Source organism: Schistocerca nitens, chromosome 1 (assembly GCF_023898315.1).
Source record: "Schistocerca nitens isolate TAMUIC-IGC-003100 chromosome 1, iqSchNite1.1, whole genome shotgun sequence".
NCBI classification, from domain to species: Eukaryota; Metazoa; Arthropoda; class Insecta; order Orthoptera; family Acrididae; genus Schistocerca; species Schistocerca nitens.
In genome coordinates, this window is record NC_064614.1 from 1,037,012,239 (window position 1) to 1,037,029,495 (window position 17,257).

At 42.1% G+C, this 17,257-nt stretch overlaps 1 protein-coding gene across 1 annotated transcript in view; it reads left to right on the forward strand.

Moving 5' to 3' along the window:
- The first annotated feature begins 1,379 nt into the window (after positions 1–1,379).
- LOC126223916 (small subunit processome component 20 homolog) overlaps positions 1,380–17,257 on the forward strand; it is a 206,637-nt gene continuing 190,759 nt past the window's right edge. Inside the window, exons 1-2 of the mRNA XM_049942200.1 lie at positions 1,380–1,468; positions 1,760–2,037. Of these exons, the coding sequence (XP_049798157.1) occupies positions 1,424–1,468; positions 1,760–2,037 (323 nt within the window). The 5' untranslated portion in view covers positions 1,380–1,423. The remainder of the gene's footprint in view (positions 1,469–1,759; positions 2,038–17,257) is intronic.

Consider the following 17,257-nt stretch of genomic DNA (forward strand, 5'->3'; position numbering starts at 1 on the left):
CTACAGTGCTTCAAGTAGAACAAGCTTTCCTCTCTTCAATGAGTTCAAAAATGGCTCTGAGCACTATGGGACTCAACTACTGTGGTCATAAGTCCCCTAGAACTTAGAACTACTTAAACCTAACTAACCTAAGGACAGCACACAACACCCAGCCATCACGAGGCAGAGAAAATCCCTGACCCCGCCGGGAATCGAACCCGGGTTCAATGAGTAATGCAGTATTTATAACCCATGTTCAATATTCTACAGAGCATGTTTTCCAGTGACAACGTGCCTGACAAAAGCTGTTCTTGAGAATAGATATATTACCTGCAGCAGATTTTACAAGAGCGGCCATCTGGACAGTATGTAAGTAGTAGTTCTAACTGTCACAGTCATCCCAGTGGATCTTGTAGGCACCTGATTTGTTGAACTTATTAGGTTTTGGATCTATTCGGAGTAGTAAGCACTTCCTGGCGAATTGGTTGTCTGCGTACCAATCCGAATGTCCATCTTTCGGAAACATTGCTCTATTGTTTCTGACATCAGGCCACTGTAGGTTAGAGCTGTAAATTTATTTTTAGTTGTACCAATAGTATCACTATTATGGGCTGTCTTATTATGATCTCACATTTTTTGTTTCTTTACCGGTGTCTTAATCCAGCAGTTCCTAACATCGGGTGTTTTATATCCTTGGTCACTTCGATTTGCTTGAGGATAGAGATTTCTTTATCAACTACACATTGTTGTAATGAAAGTCACAATAGCCGATGGAACAGAAGACAGAGAATTTATACCGCTGTGGGTTTGTTTGACCCACGGGAGAGCTTCACACACAATCTGAAAACTCTGAACCGGACCACAATTGAACATGACGCTAACTTTCTAGTGAATTTATCTTACAAAGTTTCAAGAACCAGTATTCATTGAGTAATTTAGGAATACGGTATAATGACTTACGCATCAATCTCGTAGGAACAGCAAAAACAAAATCTGACTAATTACAGCATGCACAGAGGCCTTTATGCAGTCATTCTTCCCACGCGCTATAGGCGAATGGTATGAAAGAAACCCTATTACATGGGACAAAGCAAAGTACCATCTTCCATACACTTAACGAATGCTTTCCACAGGATAAATGTAGATGTACATCGGAAACCACGAATTTAACTATCGAATCAAGCTTAGCTTCTACCATAGGTGTTCACTTGTTTTTTGACAATTTCGACCATAGATACTAAGATCTATGCTCGAACACCTCCATGTGCTCGAAGCAATTGACATAATGTTTACGTTTATCTTTGGTTTGTTTGTTTCGTGAAGACCATGTGGTCGGTGGTGGTACAGTGTATACGAAGTGTTGTGTAGTTTCTTAGTTCCTTATTGTATTAGAAAAGCGTGCACTTTTCCGATTTGTGTTATTTGCTGTACTAGAGATTGTAAAATGAAGAATAAGCCCACGAGACACAAGGAACGCAACACATTTAAGGTCTGATTGCTGATTCTAACTGAAATTAAGAACGCAGTAGCATTTGCAGAAAATAATCATAATGCACACCAGTTCATTATGAGGCTCTCTAATGTTCATCCATCATTAAGTGTGTTTATTTGCTCTTCCCTTGACACAACAGTAAAATGTTCATTTATACTTTATTTGTAATGTTGAGAAGCACTGAAAGTTGTCTACATTTAGCAGCTTTATATTGACCTACCATTTGTGATATAATATTTAAATTTATCATATTTATGGTACACGTGTGCTGAAGTTATTTCTGTGCAGTTCCAGCCATTTTCGGAGCGCATAGCAAATATTGACATTGATGTATTCCACCGCGTCAGGCATAAGTTTGAGGATGTTGATGAGGATGACACATACATGCACCAGTGTCTTCAAAAATGGAATGTTTTAAACCTGACCGATAGTTATGATAACTTTAAAAGGGAGCTCCCGAATGTTCAAACGTTACCGCTTATTTTAAATCAAAAAGAAGTGATTGTCGCAGTAATCTTGAAACACCTTGCAGCAAAGGATCCGCTGTCATTACAACCTATTTTGGAGTAAGTGACCATATCACATACTTTTTTCTCTGCAGTAGCTTAAAGTAACAGTAGTGTTGTCATAATTTAACATTATTAGCGTAGTATATTTGAGTTGTTATGAATGTATATCAAACATATTTATCTTCAATTAGGTTACTGAAACCGTAGTTTTATTTGTACTTCTTCATAGCTATGGTAGACATATGATCCAATGAATAGCTAATTTTTAATTTAATTATACTTTGGTATATGACAGATGATTATGAACATTGAATCAGGATTGATCACTTTGACTCCTGTGGTGAATGTGTGTGTCAAAATGAACAGTACAGTTTATTGTATGCCGCTGTATCCATGTATTTTTGTTTAAGTCACCAAAATGTTGAAAGCAATCCAGTAATGAACAAAACGGGTGGGTGAACCTACTGATACAAGAACGCAGCTTTGACCCATGATGAAGTAATTTGATATGACATGTGATTACATTCATGTGCAAAGTGAAGTAAAACAGAACACTGAGAAGACTTGTTTTGCTTCTGTGTTACTTTTTTGAATGTAGGGTATGATGGTAGTCTGATCTGTCGTGTACCCACAGTCAACGTTGGTTTGGAAGTTGAATATTAGGTTGCGACTTTGCAAAGCCAGTCAATTTGATGTTATGAGAGTAATTAAAAAAACAGTTATAGTGTGTATTTTACATATATGAGTGCTGTTTTGATGGTGTCATGAGTCACAGCAGATGAGTGGCACTAGTAGGTGCAATATTTATGACAAAAGCACCTGTAAAAAGCTTCCTTTACACAGTCAGGAATAGTTAGAAGGCACTGATCCTATACCTACTATAGCTGTAAGATGTCAGCAGGAGAATTTGTGTGACAGAGACAGACAAATCCACACATAACAACAGGCTTATTTAAAATGGTATACCAATACATACACAGTATGTCACCGTCAAAGGAGAAGTCAAGTTAAGCTAGTACACACACATAAAATCTGACTTTATCTACTTCTACACATACTCTGTTCTTTTAATCCCACCGCCTTGAAGAATTAAGAGTGGTGCAAGGAGCTGAGCAGGGATGGGGTTGCTACTTACAACTTGTGTTACATGTTAGTTTTGTGGTGAATGGTGAAATAGTTGTGTTTTCATGACAGATGGCTGTGCATACATTGCCCCTTGCTGGATTCATCCTTCTGCAGCACTCTCAGATATTTTTAATGGGCCCATTTACACATCAAAAGAGAGAAGTAACTGTTACAAACCACAGTAGTTCTTTAGCCTATGTGTTATTGAGCTGGATGGCATGCTTGTTAATATACTAGACTTATTTAAAAGGAGTGGGGAACAAACACCCTTTCCAGTCATTTAGTTTTGGCATGCCTGTTATTTCGCTAAATCAGTTCAGTTACTGGTTTATAATGGTACTTTTGCAATATGTTTACTGGCTGTAGGTTGAAATTATTGTCCGCTCAAGTAGGTGTAAATCTAGGGCATCTGAATTTGATATTTTGTTATTTAATCTTATGTTTGCTACAGGTATTAGTAAATAAAGATTAAAGTTCAGCATTGTACAATTTCAGTAACAGATATTGCTGGGATCCTCTCTGCTAAGTCTAACTGACTTGTTTGATAATCCTACAGATTGCTTTGCTCTCTCTCTCTCTCTCTCTCTCTCTCTCTCTCTCTCTCTCTCTCTTTTTCCTCTGTGTATGTGTGTAACAGCTTGGGAGATGTTGAAGAGCTGTTTGTAACACACACTAATATATGTGAAAGTTGCAATACCAAGAAGAATATGTCTGACTGAAATGAACTGTGTTTATGTGAAGATAGGTATCATTCAAACATTAGACACAAGTGAGCAGGCAGATTCTGTCTGTCTCACACTTTTGACTGCTCATCAAGATATGACCTTATGAAGTATCTTCACAAAATGTGATTGGCTCAGGGAATAATTGACTAGTAGAACCCAGTACTCTGTACTGGACTGCAAATAATTCTCAGGTGTGCCACAAGAGAGCAAATAAGACCAATAATGTTTTCAATATACTTGAGCAGTTTTTTCATCTAGGAATGGCAACAGTATAAGATTGTTTGCTGGTGATGCTCTTTCATGTACAAGAAGACACCATCACTGGACAATTGTAAGGAGGTGCAGAAAGACATGAACAGAATTTCTGCTTGCCAATGGCCTTACTGCAATGGGAACACTGGTTCTTGTCTGATCACTGAAGTTAAGTGCATGTACACTCGGGTTAATGACCATCCAGGTCTGCCGAGTGCTGTAGGCGGGTGTACTCAGCCCTTGTGAGACCAGTTGAGGAGCTACTTGATGGAGAAGTAGTGGCTCCATTTACGAAAACTGACAATGGTGGGGAGAGCAGTGTGCTGACCACATGCCTCTCCATATTCAGTGACATCTATTGGCTGAGGATAACATGGTGGTTGGTCAATACTATCAAGGCATGTTTGGATGGAGTTTAGTTTATTAATAATGATTGGAAACTCTCTTTAAATTCAAATAAATGTAAGGTAATGCCTATAACAAAGAGAAAGGACCCAATAGTATCATATTATAAGATTAGTGGTAAACGTTTTGAGCACATCAGATCATAAAGACATTTAGAGGTAATATTCTAAGCAGTGGTATGAAATGAGATGATCAAGTTATACCAGTCTTAGGGAGGGCAAATGGGAGACTTAGATTTATTGGAAGGATTCTGGAAAAATGCAATGCATCTGTAAAGGAAATCACATACAGGTCCAATTCTGTTATATTAGTCCAGCGTTTGCAATTTTTATTAAGGAAGCATGACAGCAGTCATTAAACGAATTCAGAGATGTGCTGTTCGTATCATCATAGATACTTAAATATGAAGCCTTATAAGAAAGACGACGTAGTTCCAGTGAAACCCTAAATTGAGTAAATTTAAAGAACCTGTATTCTATGGAGATTGTGTGACAGTTACTCTGCTACCATCATATATCCTGTGTAGGGATAATAAGATAAGAGAGATTAAGGACTGTACGGGGACATATGGATGGTTTTTTGTCCTCTTGCTTAATAAGCAATTGGAACAAGGATAAAAGTTGATAATATTAGTACAATGTGCCATGAACTGTCCAGGAGCTTGTGGAGTGTAGATGTTGGATTGTAGAAATCGGGTTGATGCTTCACTGTGTCAGGGAAATAAAGAATATCTAGACATTGTATATTAGAAAATGAAAGATGGCCTAGGTATATTATTGGGTCATTCCATGTCAAGGGGACCAGGGTCCCCACTCGACCAGCTCCAAATCTAATGAAATTCTATAAGGTCTTGGATGGTTATATACCAAATTACAGTCCGGTATCTTCAGTGGCTGAATTTCTAGGGACTTTTAAAGAGAGGCTACTTGTCTTCGCAATAATACGAAGGTGCAAATGTGCCAAGTTTGCTAGGCTTTTTTAGAAGTTCTAGAAAACATTTGGTCACTTGCTTTAATATATAAAGATACCTTTTTTTATGGATGCTTAGATGAAAAGTTATGCATGTGCAAATTTGGCCAAAATTTTCTACTGCAAATATAAGGGTATTTTTTTTGGAGGGGGGGGGGGCGGGGAGGGGAGGGCAATATCTAAACTGTGTCTCTTTTTTTCCCACAGCTGGAAAGAATGTGCTTTAAGCTCTTAAAGCTATATTTTTTAATTTTTGGGTCTTGCATTTTGGTGAGTAAGAATAGGTTTCAAAAATTATTATTATTATAGCACTTCGAGAAGATTGAAAAGTGAAACATTTTACTCATTAAGTCCCATAATTTATTTTTTATTCCATTATATAAATCAATTTCAAACATTAATACAACACATGCCGTGAAAACAAGTATAATACACAACACAGCAAATTTGCAAAACAAAAATACAAAATAGTCTGTTCCATTTTTTGTTTTAAACAGTTCTACAATTGGAAATACGGAAGCGTCCGATCCCGCCCGTCTGCTTTGACCCATGACGTCACAAATATGGCGGAAACAAACACACACACTTTCCACAAGAAGCCTAATGACACTAACGGGACAAGCGCGGGAAATGGGGTGTTTTGGGTGGGGGGCAAACTAAATATAAACAAATTTAGACGCCTTGCGTAGCTACAACGTGTAAGTAAAGACAGCCATGCATGAATACCCACCCACCTCCCCAGGGGTCGTAACCCCTGCAACCCATAGAAGATAAAGATGCTTCAGTAGCTGATTAGTGTTTTTTGTCTTTTTTAAAAAAAAAATCTCATGGGATAGAACGAACAGATCAGAAAGATAAATATAATAAACTAAAACAGAAATTGGAGGAAACAGATAATTAAAATAAGTAATAAGTGTTTTTAAATTAAAAAAAAAAAAAAAACTCACGAGATAGAACGAACAGATCAGAAAAGTAAATAAAATAAGATAAAACAGAACTGGAGACAGCCACACTCAAACCAAACTCCGCGCCGTCGTGACGTCACACACGACAACACCCTTACGTCACGGGTCAAAGCCGCCACGTGGGATCGGACGCTTCTGTCGACCCCTACAATTTTGCCAATCGCAGATTGTAGATAACTGTATTGTCTTCCTGATGATGATGATGATGTTGGTGCTTCTAAAGTCATGAAAACATGTTGCACAGGAATCCAGCAGGTGTCTTTAGCAGTTGGTCAGTGGAAGGAACAAGCAGAACTGTGTGAGTGCATAAAGCTGATGAGGACATCTTGTTGTTCATGTGAAACTTCACATGTTTCCAACCCACTAAAAATTGTGATACATACATACAGACAGACAGACATGCATGCATAGATACAATACATTGTCCTTGTTGTAAATGTGCAATTGAGATTGCTGGAATTTCTTCACCTGCTTCGAAGACATGAACTGTGAATGCTGCACTGTCATTGGAAACTCTGCTTACTCTGAGCTGATTACAGTTAACTGGCTTAAATTTATGATTTTCTCTTTTTCCAGATATTGTATGTCCCATGGCAAACCTCGTTTCTTGACCAAGCTGAATTTTTTCAATCTCTACTTTTGGTACAGAAAAAAACTTTGTCTGGAATACTATTATCACAGAATTTGAACAAATCATGTGGAATCTATATTTGGTTATCTAAGGGCCTCTGCAGACTAACACCGGCTGCTAGCATTTTTGCTATTCCCCCAGTGTCATCACAAGGCGATTTACGGTGGCTTGTTCCAAAAACATTTCATTTGGCAGTGATACCAAAATCCTTTTCGTGCAGGCATAAAGTGATGAAATTTTTGAAATTATTATAATGAGCAGCTGAACCATCACTAAATGCTTTCAATCTTTGCCGTTAAATGTACTATTAACTTTGTTTGAAAGGCATGAACAGCAGTGGTACCATGACAGAGACAGTTGCCAGTCATACAAATGCTAATACCCTGACATTCTTTCTCACGAAAATAGACAACAAATGGATGTAATGCAGCATGACTATTCTCCCAATGAAATCCTTGCACAGTATCTTGAACAAAAACTGAATAATTCTCAGCAAAATCCATCAATATAATTAATTCATTTTCTGCAAGATTTATTATTAGTTGTTTAAGATATAAACTTTGGTGTTTTGACACAAAGTGTTTGCTTCTTAAACCAGTAATTTTCAGAACTAGTGCCTCCATGAAATTTTCTACTGTTCTCCGACATGTCTCTAATGTATGTCTGTCACTAAGGGCCCATTGCTTGTTTTCCATTGTTTCTTCAGGGTCATAGTCTTTAAAAGCATCGTCAAGAAAAGCCTCTAGTTGCATTTTTTCCGGACATTCCTCACAACATTGCAGCACACGTTCTTTTTACTCCAGACTGCATACAGCTTTTGTCATCAAATCCTTGGATGGATATTGCTGAAGCCAACATTAATTTGACATTTTGATGAATTGCACATACACATACTGAATACGATGCAGAAGCACCACCCCCCTGCTGGTCCAGGTGTTAGAATAGGCCTGAGGTATATTCCTGCCTGTCGTAAGAGGAGACTAAAAGGAGTCTCATGAGTTTGGGCATTTATGGGATCATCTCGGGGTTTGACCTCCATTCTTCAAAATTTTCTTGAAGAGCAAGCCAGTTGGGGAAGGGCGCCTGAATGATGCATCATGTCCATTGTGCTCTAAGACCTTTGGCAGACGTTGACATGGATCTGCACTTCCACTCATTCTCCAGCTCTTGGGCGAGGTCACACTCCTGGGTGCATTTTCCTCCATCCACAGTGCAGCAGTATCGTTTTCTGCACTGACGATGATAATGGACTTGTTTGCACCTGATATCCAGCACGGTAGCCAGTCTGTTGTGGTGGGGTCACCATGTACCCTGTTGGTTGAAGCCCACTGACCACACAGGAATCGCTCTGCTGATGCCTGCACCATTAACTCCCCACGTATGCCAAGGAGTAGATGCCCATCACCCTGGGGCATCAGGAGTCCCGGCAATGGCCATGAAGCTTAGTACATTATCTCTTGCTGGTGGTCAACCACCAGCAGTCTCAAAGTGCTTAAGGGCTCAATTTAATGGCCCAAAGTCGTTCCCCTTCCTGGCCACACCATGGGAAGAATGCCAGGCTAAGGATGGTAGCGAATCTTACTCGCCCTGGTGCGTAGTGTGCACGAGATCTGATGGGGAATCCTTTGTGCCGATGAAGCCTCAGTTTTTAGTAGAACATTTAGAGGACAAGTTTGGGGAGGTGGAGGGATTGTCCAAAATTCACTCTGCGTCACTCGTGATAAAAACTGCCTCCTCTGCTCAGTCACGGGCATTACTCGCTTGTGACAAGCTGGGGGATGTTTCTGTTACTATCACACCCCATAAGAGCTTCAATATTGTCCAGGTTATTATTTTCCACAGGGACCTTCTTTTGCAGTCTGACGATGATCTGCATGCCAATTTAGAGTGGCGAGGTGTTTATTTTGTCTGGTGCATCCATTGGGATCCGAAGGATAATCAGGTTGCCACCGGTGCCTTCAGCTTGACCTTCGAGGGTGACACATTACCCAAGAAGGTCAAGGTGATTGTCTACCACTGTGATCTTAAGCCATATAACCCTCCCCCGATCCAGTGCTTTAAGTGCTGGAAGTTCGGCCACATGTCTTCCCATTGTACTTCCAGTGTCACCTGTTGAAATTGTGGACGTGCTTTGCATCCCAATACTCCATGTGCCCCACCTCCCATCTCTGTCAACTGCGAAGAGCATCATTCACCTTGCTCGCCAGACTGCAGGATTTTACAGAAAGAGAGGAAAATCATGGCACACAAGACCCTAGACCGACTGACCTACACTGAGGCTAAGAGGAAGTTTGAAATCCTACATCCTGTTCCTGTGACATCTTCCTACACCGCCGTTACGAGAATGGTTATCACCTCGTCAGTTCCACCAATTCCAGTCAGCTCTCAGAGCCGTAAAACTACACCTGCCCCTTGATGGTGGGGGGCACTTCCCTCCCTGTTGCTCCTGCACCACCTACTTCAGAAAGAACAACCCCCAAACCATTGGGGACACCAGTCCCACATTCTCAACTGGAGAAGCGTAAGTCTTCTTCAGCTACTCTCGCTAGGAAGGGGCCCCTTGGGTCACTCCCTTCCCAGTATTCTACCAGTGGCAAAGCGGACACCTGCCAGTGGCTGAAGCACCCACAGGTAGCTGGTCGTAGGGCTTCACTGTCCTCCTCAATCACTGAGAATGAATCACTGAAGCCCTCCTAGCCAGAAAAATCTAAGGAAAAGTGAGAGAAACCAAAAAAAGAAAAAGACCCCTGAGAGCCAAGGCACTGCAGTGGCACCCACACCACCGCTACCTACAAGCTATGTGTCTGAGGATTAAGTGGAGATTTTTGTGTTCGCTGAGGACCTAGATCTCGCTTTGCCCTCAGACACAATGGATGTTGATCGCACAAGTACTCATCCAGTGGCAGCAGGTGACCCTGAGGCGTAGACTGCCTCATTGAGTGTTTCATGCCTTCCCAGTCTCATGATAACATTATCCTCCAGTTGAAATGTGGCGGTTTTTCCCACCACCTGGCTGAACTACGGAAACTGTTAAGCTTTACACCTGCTTTCTGCATTGCCCTCCAGGAAACCTGGTTCCTGGCACTGCAGACCCTTACCCTCCATGGCTATAGGGGATATTATAAGAACCACAGTGAATATAATAGAGTGTCAGGTGGAGTTTTTGTTTATGTCCTGAACTCGGTTTGTAGTGAACCTGTTCCCCTTAAAACTCCTCTTGAAGCTGTGGCTGTCAGGATACGGACAACGCAGGAAATAACTGTCTGTAATGTGTATCTCGCTCCAGATGGTGCAGTACCCCTGAACATATTGGCTGCCTGACTGATCAGCTCCCTAAACCTTTGCTACTTTTGGGAGATTTTAACGCCCATAACCCCTTGTGGGGTAGCACCGTGCTTACTGGCCGAGGTAGAGTTATCGAAAATTTACTGTCTCAGCTCGACCTCTGCCTCCTAAATACTGTAGTCGCCATACATTTCAGTGTGCCTCATGGTAGTTACTTGGCCATTGATTTATCACTTTGCAGCCCAGAACTTGTCTCGTCTGTACTCTGGAGAGCCCATGATGACTTGTGTGGTAGTGACCACTTCCCCATCTTCCTGTCACTCCCCCAGTGTCATGCCCATAGATGCTTACCCAGATGGGCTTTAAACAAGGGAAGCTTTCACCCGCCCCACATGATACCATAGATGTGGTGCTTGAGCTGGTCACTCGAAAGATCGTTTCTGCGGCGGAAACTGCAATCCCTTGTTCCTTAGGGTGTTCCTGGCGAAAGTCAGTACCTTGGTGGTCTCTGGAAATTGCTGAGGCCGTTAATGAGTGTAGGCGGGCTGTATAGTGACATAAGTGGCTCTCTTCCCTAGTGCACCTAATAGATTTTAAACAGCTCCGTGCCCGCATTCACCAGCTGGTAAAAAGACGGAAACAGGAGTGTTGGGAGAGGTACGTCTCAACCATTGGCTGCAATACGTCACCTTCCCAAGTCTGGGGGAATATCAGACATGGTTTTGGCTACTAGACCCCAACAGGTGACCCTGGCGTTAACATCGATGGCTTGTCATCTACTGACGTAAACGTGATTGCCAAGCAGTTTGCCGAGCACTATACTCGAGCTTCTGCATCGGCAAATTACACCCCAGCCTTTTGCACCCTCAAACGGCAGATGGAAGGGAAGGTTTTGTCGTTCACTACATGCCACAGTGAACCTTATAATGCCCCATTTACAGAGTGGGAGCTCCTCAACGACCTTGTACTTTGCCCCGACACAGCCCCTGGACCAGATCGGATCCACAGTCAGGTGCTTAAACATCTTTCGTCTGACTGCAAGCGACATCTCCTCATCATTTTCAACCAGATCTGGTGCAATGGTGTCTTTCCATTGCAATGGCGGGAGAGCACCATCATTCCAGTGCTCAAACCCGGTGAAAACCCAATTGATGTGGATAGCTATTGGCCCATCAGCCTCATCAAAGTTCTTTTTAACTTGCTAGAACGTATGGTGACACGGCGGTTGTGTCGGGTCCTGGAGTCACGTGGCCTACTGGCTCCATACCAGGAAGTTTCTGCCAGGGTCGCTCTACCACTGATAATCTTGTGTCCCTCGAGTGTGCCATTCGAACAGCTTTTTCCAGACGCCAGCACCTGGTTGGTACCTTTTTTGATTTACGAAAAGCTTACGACACAACCTGGCGACATCATATCCTTGCCATGTTATATGAGTGGAGTCTCCAGGGCCTGCTCCCGACTTTTACATAACATTTCCTGTCACTCCATACTTTCCGTGTCCAAGTTGGTGCCTCCCATAGTGTCCCCAATATCCAGGAGAATGGGGTCCCACAGGGTCCAGTAATGAATGTATCTCTATTTGTAGTGGCCATTAACGGTCTAGCAGCAGCTGTAGGGCTGTCCATCTCACCTTCTCTGTATGCAGACAACCTCTGCATTTCGTACTGCACCTCCAATACTGGTGTTGCTGAGCGGTGCCTACAGGGAGCCATCCACAAGATGCAGTCATGGGCTGTAGCCCACAGCTTCCAGCTTTCAGCCGAAAAGTCGTGTGTTATGTACTTCTGTCGGCGTCGTACCATTTATCCGGAACCAGAACTTTATCTTAATGATGATCCACTCACTGTAGTGGAGACATATTGATTCTTTGGAGTGGTTTTCGATGCCCGATTGACTTGGCTTCCTCACCTCCGTCAACTGAAGCGGAAGTGCTGGCAGCACCTCAACACCCTTGCAGCACCTCAACACCCTCCGCTGCCTGAGCAACACCAGCTGGGGTGCAGATCGCTCTATGCTGCTGCAACTCCACAGAGCCCTTGTTCAATCCCACCTTGCTTATGGGAGTCTGGTTTATGGTTCGGCAGTGTCCCCAGCTTTGCATTTCCTTGACCCAGTGCACCACTGTGGCATTCTCCTAGCAACAGGAGCTTTTAGGATGAGTCTGGTCACCAGCATCCTGGTGGAGGCCTGAATCCCTCCATTGAAGGTTAGGCGTGCACAACTGCTGGCCAGTTAGGTTGACACATTCGTAGTTCTCCTGAGCATCCAAGTTACTGTCTCGTTTTCCCAACCATTGCTTTTCATCTCCTGCATCGGCAGCCCACGTCAGGGCTTACAATTGCGATTCACGTCTGGTCCCTTCTGTCTGAACTGGAGTCCTTCCTTTTACCACCTCTACTTGAGATCCATTCACATACACCTCCATGGTGTATACCTTGGCCGAAGCTTCGTCTGGACCTTTCACATGGCCCTAAGGACTCCGTTAACCCTGTGGCTCTCTGCTGTCACTTCCTCTCGATTCTCGACATGTACGGGAGCCATGAAGTGGTTTACACCGACAGCTTGATAGCTGATGGTCACGTTGGCTTTGCGTATGTTCACAGAGAACATATTGAAGAGCACTTCTTGCCAGATGGCTGCAGTGTTTTGACTTCAGAGCTGGCGGCCATATCTTGTGCCCTTGAGCACATCTGCTTATGCCCTGCTGAGTCATTTCTTCTGTGTACTGACTCCTTGAGCAGCCTACAAGCTATCTACATCTACATTTATATCCGCAAGCCACCCAACGGTGTGTGGCGGAGGGCACTTTACTTGCCACTGCATTACCTCCGTTTCCTGTTCCAGTCGCGTATGGTTCAAGGGGAGAACGACTGCTGGAAAGCCTCGGTGCACCCTCAAATCTCTCTAATTTTACATTCATGATCTCCTCGGGAGGTATAAGTAGGGGGAAGCTAGATATTCGATACCTCATCCAGAAACCTGGACAGCAAGCTACACCGCGATGCAGAGCGCCTCTCTTGCAGAGTCTGCCACTTGAGTTTGCTAAACATCTCCGTAATGCTATCACGCTTACCAAATAACCCTGTGACGAAACGCGCCGCTCTTCTTTGGATCTTCTCTATCTCCTCCGTCAACCCCACCTGGTACGGATCCCACACTGATGAGCAGTACTCAAGTATAGGTCGAATTAGTGTTTTGTAAGCCACCTCCTTTGTTGATGGACTGTATTTTCTAAGGACTCTCCCAATGAATCTCAACCTGGCATCCGCCTTACCAACAATTAATTTTATATGATCATTCCACTTCAGATCGTTCCGTACGCGTACTCCCAGATATTTTACAGAAGTAACTGCTACCAGTGTTTGTTCCGCTATCATATAATCATACAATAAAGGATCCTTCTTTCTATGTATTCGCAATACATTACATTTGTCTATGTTAAGGGTCAGTTGCCACTCCCTGTACCAAGTGCCTATCCACTGCAGATCTTCCTGCATTTCGCTGCAATTTTCTAATGCTGCAACTTCTCTGTATACTACGGCATCATCCACGAAAAGCCGCATGGAACTTCAGACACTATCTGCTAGGTCATTTATATATATTGTGAAAAGCAATGGTCCCACAACATTCCCCTGTGGCACGCCAGAGGTGTTTTTCATGTCTGTAGACGTCTCTCCATTGAGAACAACATGCTGTGTTCTGTTTGCTAAAAACTCTTCAATCCAGCCATGCAGCTGGTCTTATATTCTGTAGGCTCTTACTTTGTTTATCAGGCAACAGCGCACAACTGTATCGATCGCCTTCTGGAAGTCAAGGAAAATGGCATCTACCTGGGAGCCTGTATCTTAATATTTTCTGGGTCTCATGAACAAATAAAGTGAGTTGGGTCTCACACGATCGCTGTTTCCGAAATCCATGTTGATTCCTACAGAATAGATTCTGGGTTTCCAGAAATGTTATGATACACGAGCAAAAAACATGTTCTAAAATTCTACAACAGATCGATGTCAGAGATATAGGCCTATAGTTCTGTGCACCTGCTCAAGGACCCTTCTTGAAAACTGGAACTACCTGTGCTCTTTTCCAATCAATTGGAACCTTCCATTCCTCTAGAGACTTGCGGTACATGGCTATCGACCAGTGCTACCCTCGCCATCTTTTGGTAGCGACCATCCAGTAGTCCCTGTATGCCCTGGAACGGTCCAGTCGTTCGATGGTGTTTGCGCGGACCCTAGGACACATTGGGATCCCAGGAAATGGACTTACTGACAGGCTGGCGAAACAGGCTACCCGGAAACCGCTTCTGGAGATCAGTATACTCGTAACTGACCTGCGATCATTATTACGCCGCAAGGTTTTTCAGCTTTGGGAGACGGAATGGCATTATCTCAGTACGCACAACAAACTGCGTGCAGTTAAGGAGACTACAAATGTGTGGAAGTCTTCCATGCAGGCCTCTCGCAGGGATTCTGTGGTTCTCTGCTGGCTGCGTTTTGGCCATGCATGGGCGACCCACGGCTACCTCCTTCGCTGTGAAGAACCGCCTCAGTGTCGGTGCGGCGCGTGGTCGACATTGACCCGTATTCTGGTGCACTGTCCTACTCTGACTGCCCTGTGATGAAATCTTAGGTTACCACACTCATTGCCACTAATTTTATGTGATAACGCCTCATCAGCTGATTTAGTTTTACATTTTATTCGTGAGGGTGGGTTTTATCATTTGATCTAAGTTTTAGCACATGTCCTTTGTCCCTGTGTGTCCTCCACCCTCTTGCTTTAAGGGTGGAGGTTTTAATGTGTTGCAGAGTAGCTGGTTTCTCTGTTTTCTTCTCGTGGTCAGCCAGCCATGGTAATCTGCTTTCTTGTTTTAATCTCTTCTCCCTGTTTCTTGCATCTCTGCTGTTTTCTCATCCTGTTTTTTCCATTTAAGTGTTTGTTGCCCTTCCGTTGTTCTTGTGGTTTTTCCTTTCTTTCCGTTTTGTGTTGTAAGTCTCATTTGTATTATTCTCACCCTTGTGGCATTGTTTTATTTGGAACAAGGGACCAATGACATAGCAGCTTGGTCCCTTCCCACCTCTTTTAAACCAACCAACCAGAAGCACCAACTGTAGTACACCATTTTAGCCTGAGCTCACAAAATTTTGAGAAGCTCAGTTGATCTCCATACTGCTTACAATAAGAAATGAAACATTTTTTTCATGTTACATAAAAGAGGATGTTTCTGCATGTGAATCTTTTCCACATTTATTCTTACTGCAACACAATCCTTTTTGCTGGGACATAAATGATAAAACTCGTCATCTTCAAAAAAAGTCAGAAGATTTTGTTTTACTTCAACATTGAGCTTTTTCCCTTTTGTGTTTGTAGTTGTTGCCAAAATCCCATCTGCTATCTTTAGTTTCGTAGCCTTCTTCACAGTTTTAGTTGAAACAGCAAATTCTTTGGCAATTTTTTCAGTAGTCCAACAATTTCGTGCCAGTGTCAAAATTTGAAATTTGCTACAATTGCTTGAAGTCCGAAGCTTAATCTTAGGTACTTTAATTTAAGATGTCCATTTCTTTACATTTTTGGCACTCTTCCATTTATATTTGCACAATATCTACGTGTCTCACACCAGCAGCTTAGTGATGTTGCCTTGAGCTTCCAGAACTTTGCGATTTATGTATCCCACTGAATCCCATTTGCTAATCTGTTGAAGATAATGGTGACTCTCCAAGTAGTGGCAATGAAGTATTAGCAGTAAGGCAAGCATCAACAACATCCATGTCTTCTTGCTTATCCTGATGGGATGATTCTTTTTGGGTCACTTCATGTCTACATTTGGTACAAATTTTCTGACCAGGTTTAAAAATTTAATTAGTCAGTAACTTCAACTTATCAGACATTGCAATGGTTACTGGTGTTAAAGCTTTCTTGATTAGATGTTTTTCTCTACCAAACAGGTTGCAGCAAGTCTTCTGCAGGAACTGAAACTTTTTCATCAATGAGGCATTATGATATGGACAAAATTGGGCATCTTCAGTAAAATCAAGCCCAAACTTACATTGTAGAAGCTCCTTTTCCACTGGTGACATTTCCTTAACTGATTGTAGTTGACATAATAAAATGGTGATGACTTAATGACAATCAGTTCCATTTGATCCACCAAAACCGCAGGGTGCAAGGGTCTCTTGGTTCATTTTATGTAATAGTTTATTAACCTATAACAAGCAATTTTGAAAGCTCATGAATATCTTGGTTTGAAGCTTAGCAGATTCAGACTTGTTTGTTCATAAAATATACAAATTAGCACATCAAAACATGTTGTTTAGCTCTTACCTTCAGTTACAACAGTGATTATTGATTATACTCAACACAAAGATTGTAAAAATATCATCACCAAAGATTACATCACACAGAAGACTGATCCTGTGAAAACTGCCAATTGATGGAAAGTGAGTGAGAATGCATATACACATCGCCATGCATTGTAGGCTTAAAATGTTAAAAAGTAACATAGTGTTCCATTATGATCATCTAGATTTTATAATCTTAAGCACATTTTCTGAGGTTTTATTATATTTATGTTCTATGCTGTAAAATAATGTAAAAACTCATCTTATTAGCATAGTTAATTTCCTAAGCCGCAGGAAAATCTTATACCATTAAAAGGCACTACAATCACACTTTTTTTTTATTTACAACTTCAAGTTGTATTAATTTTTCATTATTATCAGTAATACATTTTTCCTACTTCTGATAGGTATGCTTATTGATCAATATCCAAGATCCAGAAATTAAACGATGTAGCTTTGAAAGCTTAAAGTGTGCTCTTTCCAACTGTGGCAAGAAAAAAAGAATTGAAGAAACACAGTTGAAATATTGTCCCCAAAAAATACCCTAAAATTTGCATGTAGATAACTGGCCAACTATGCAGATGC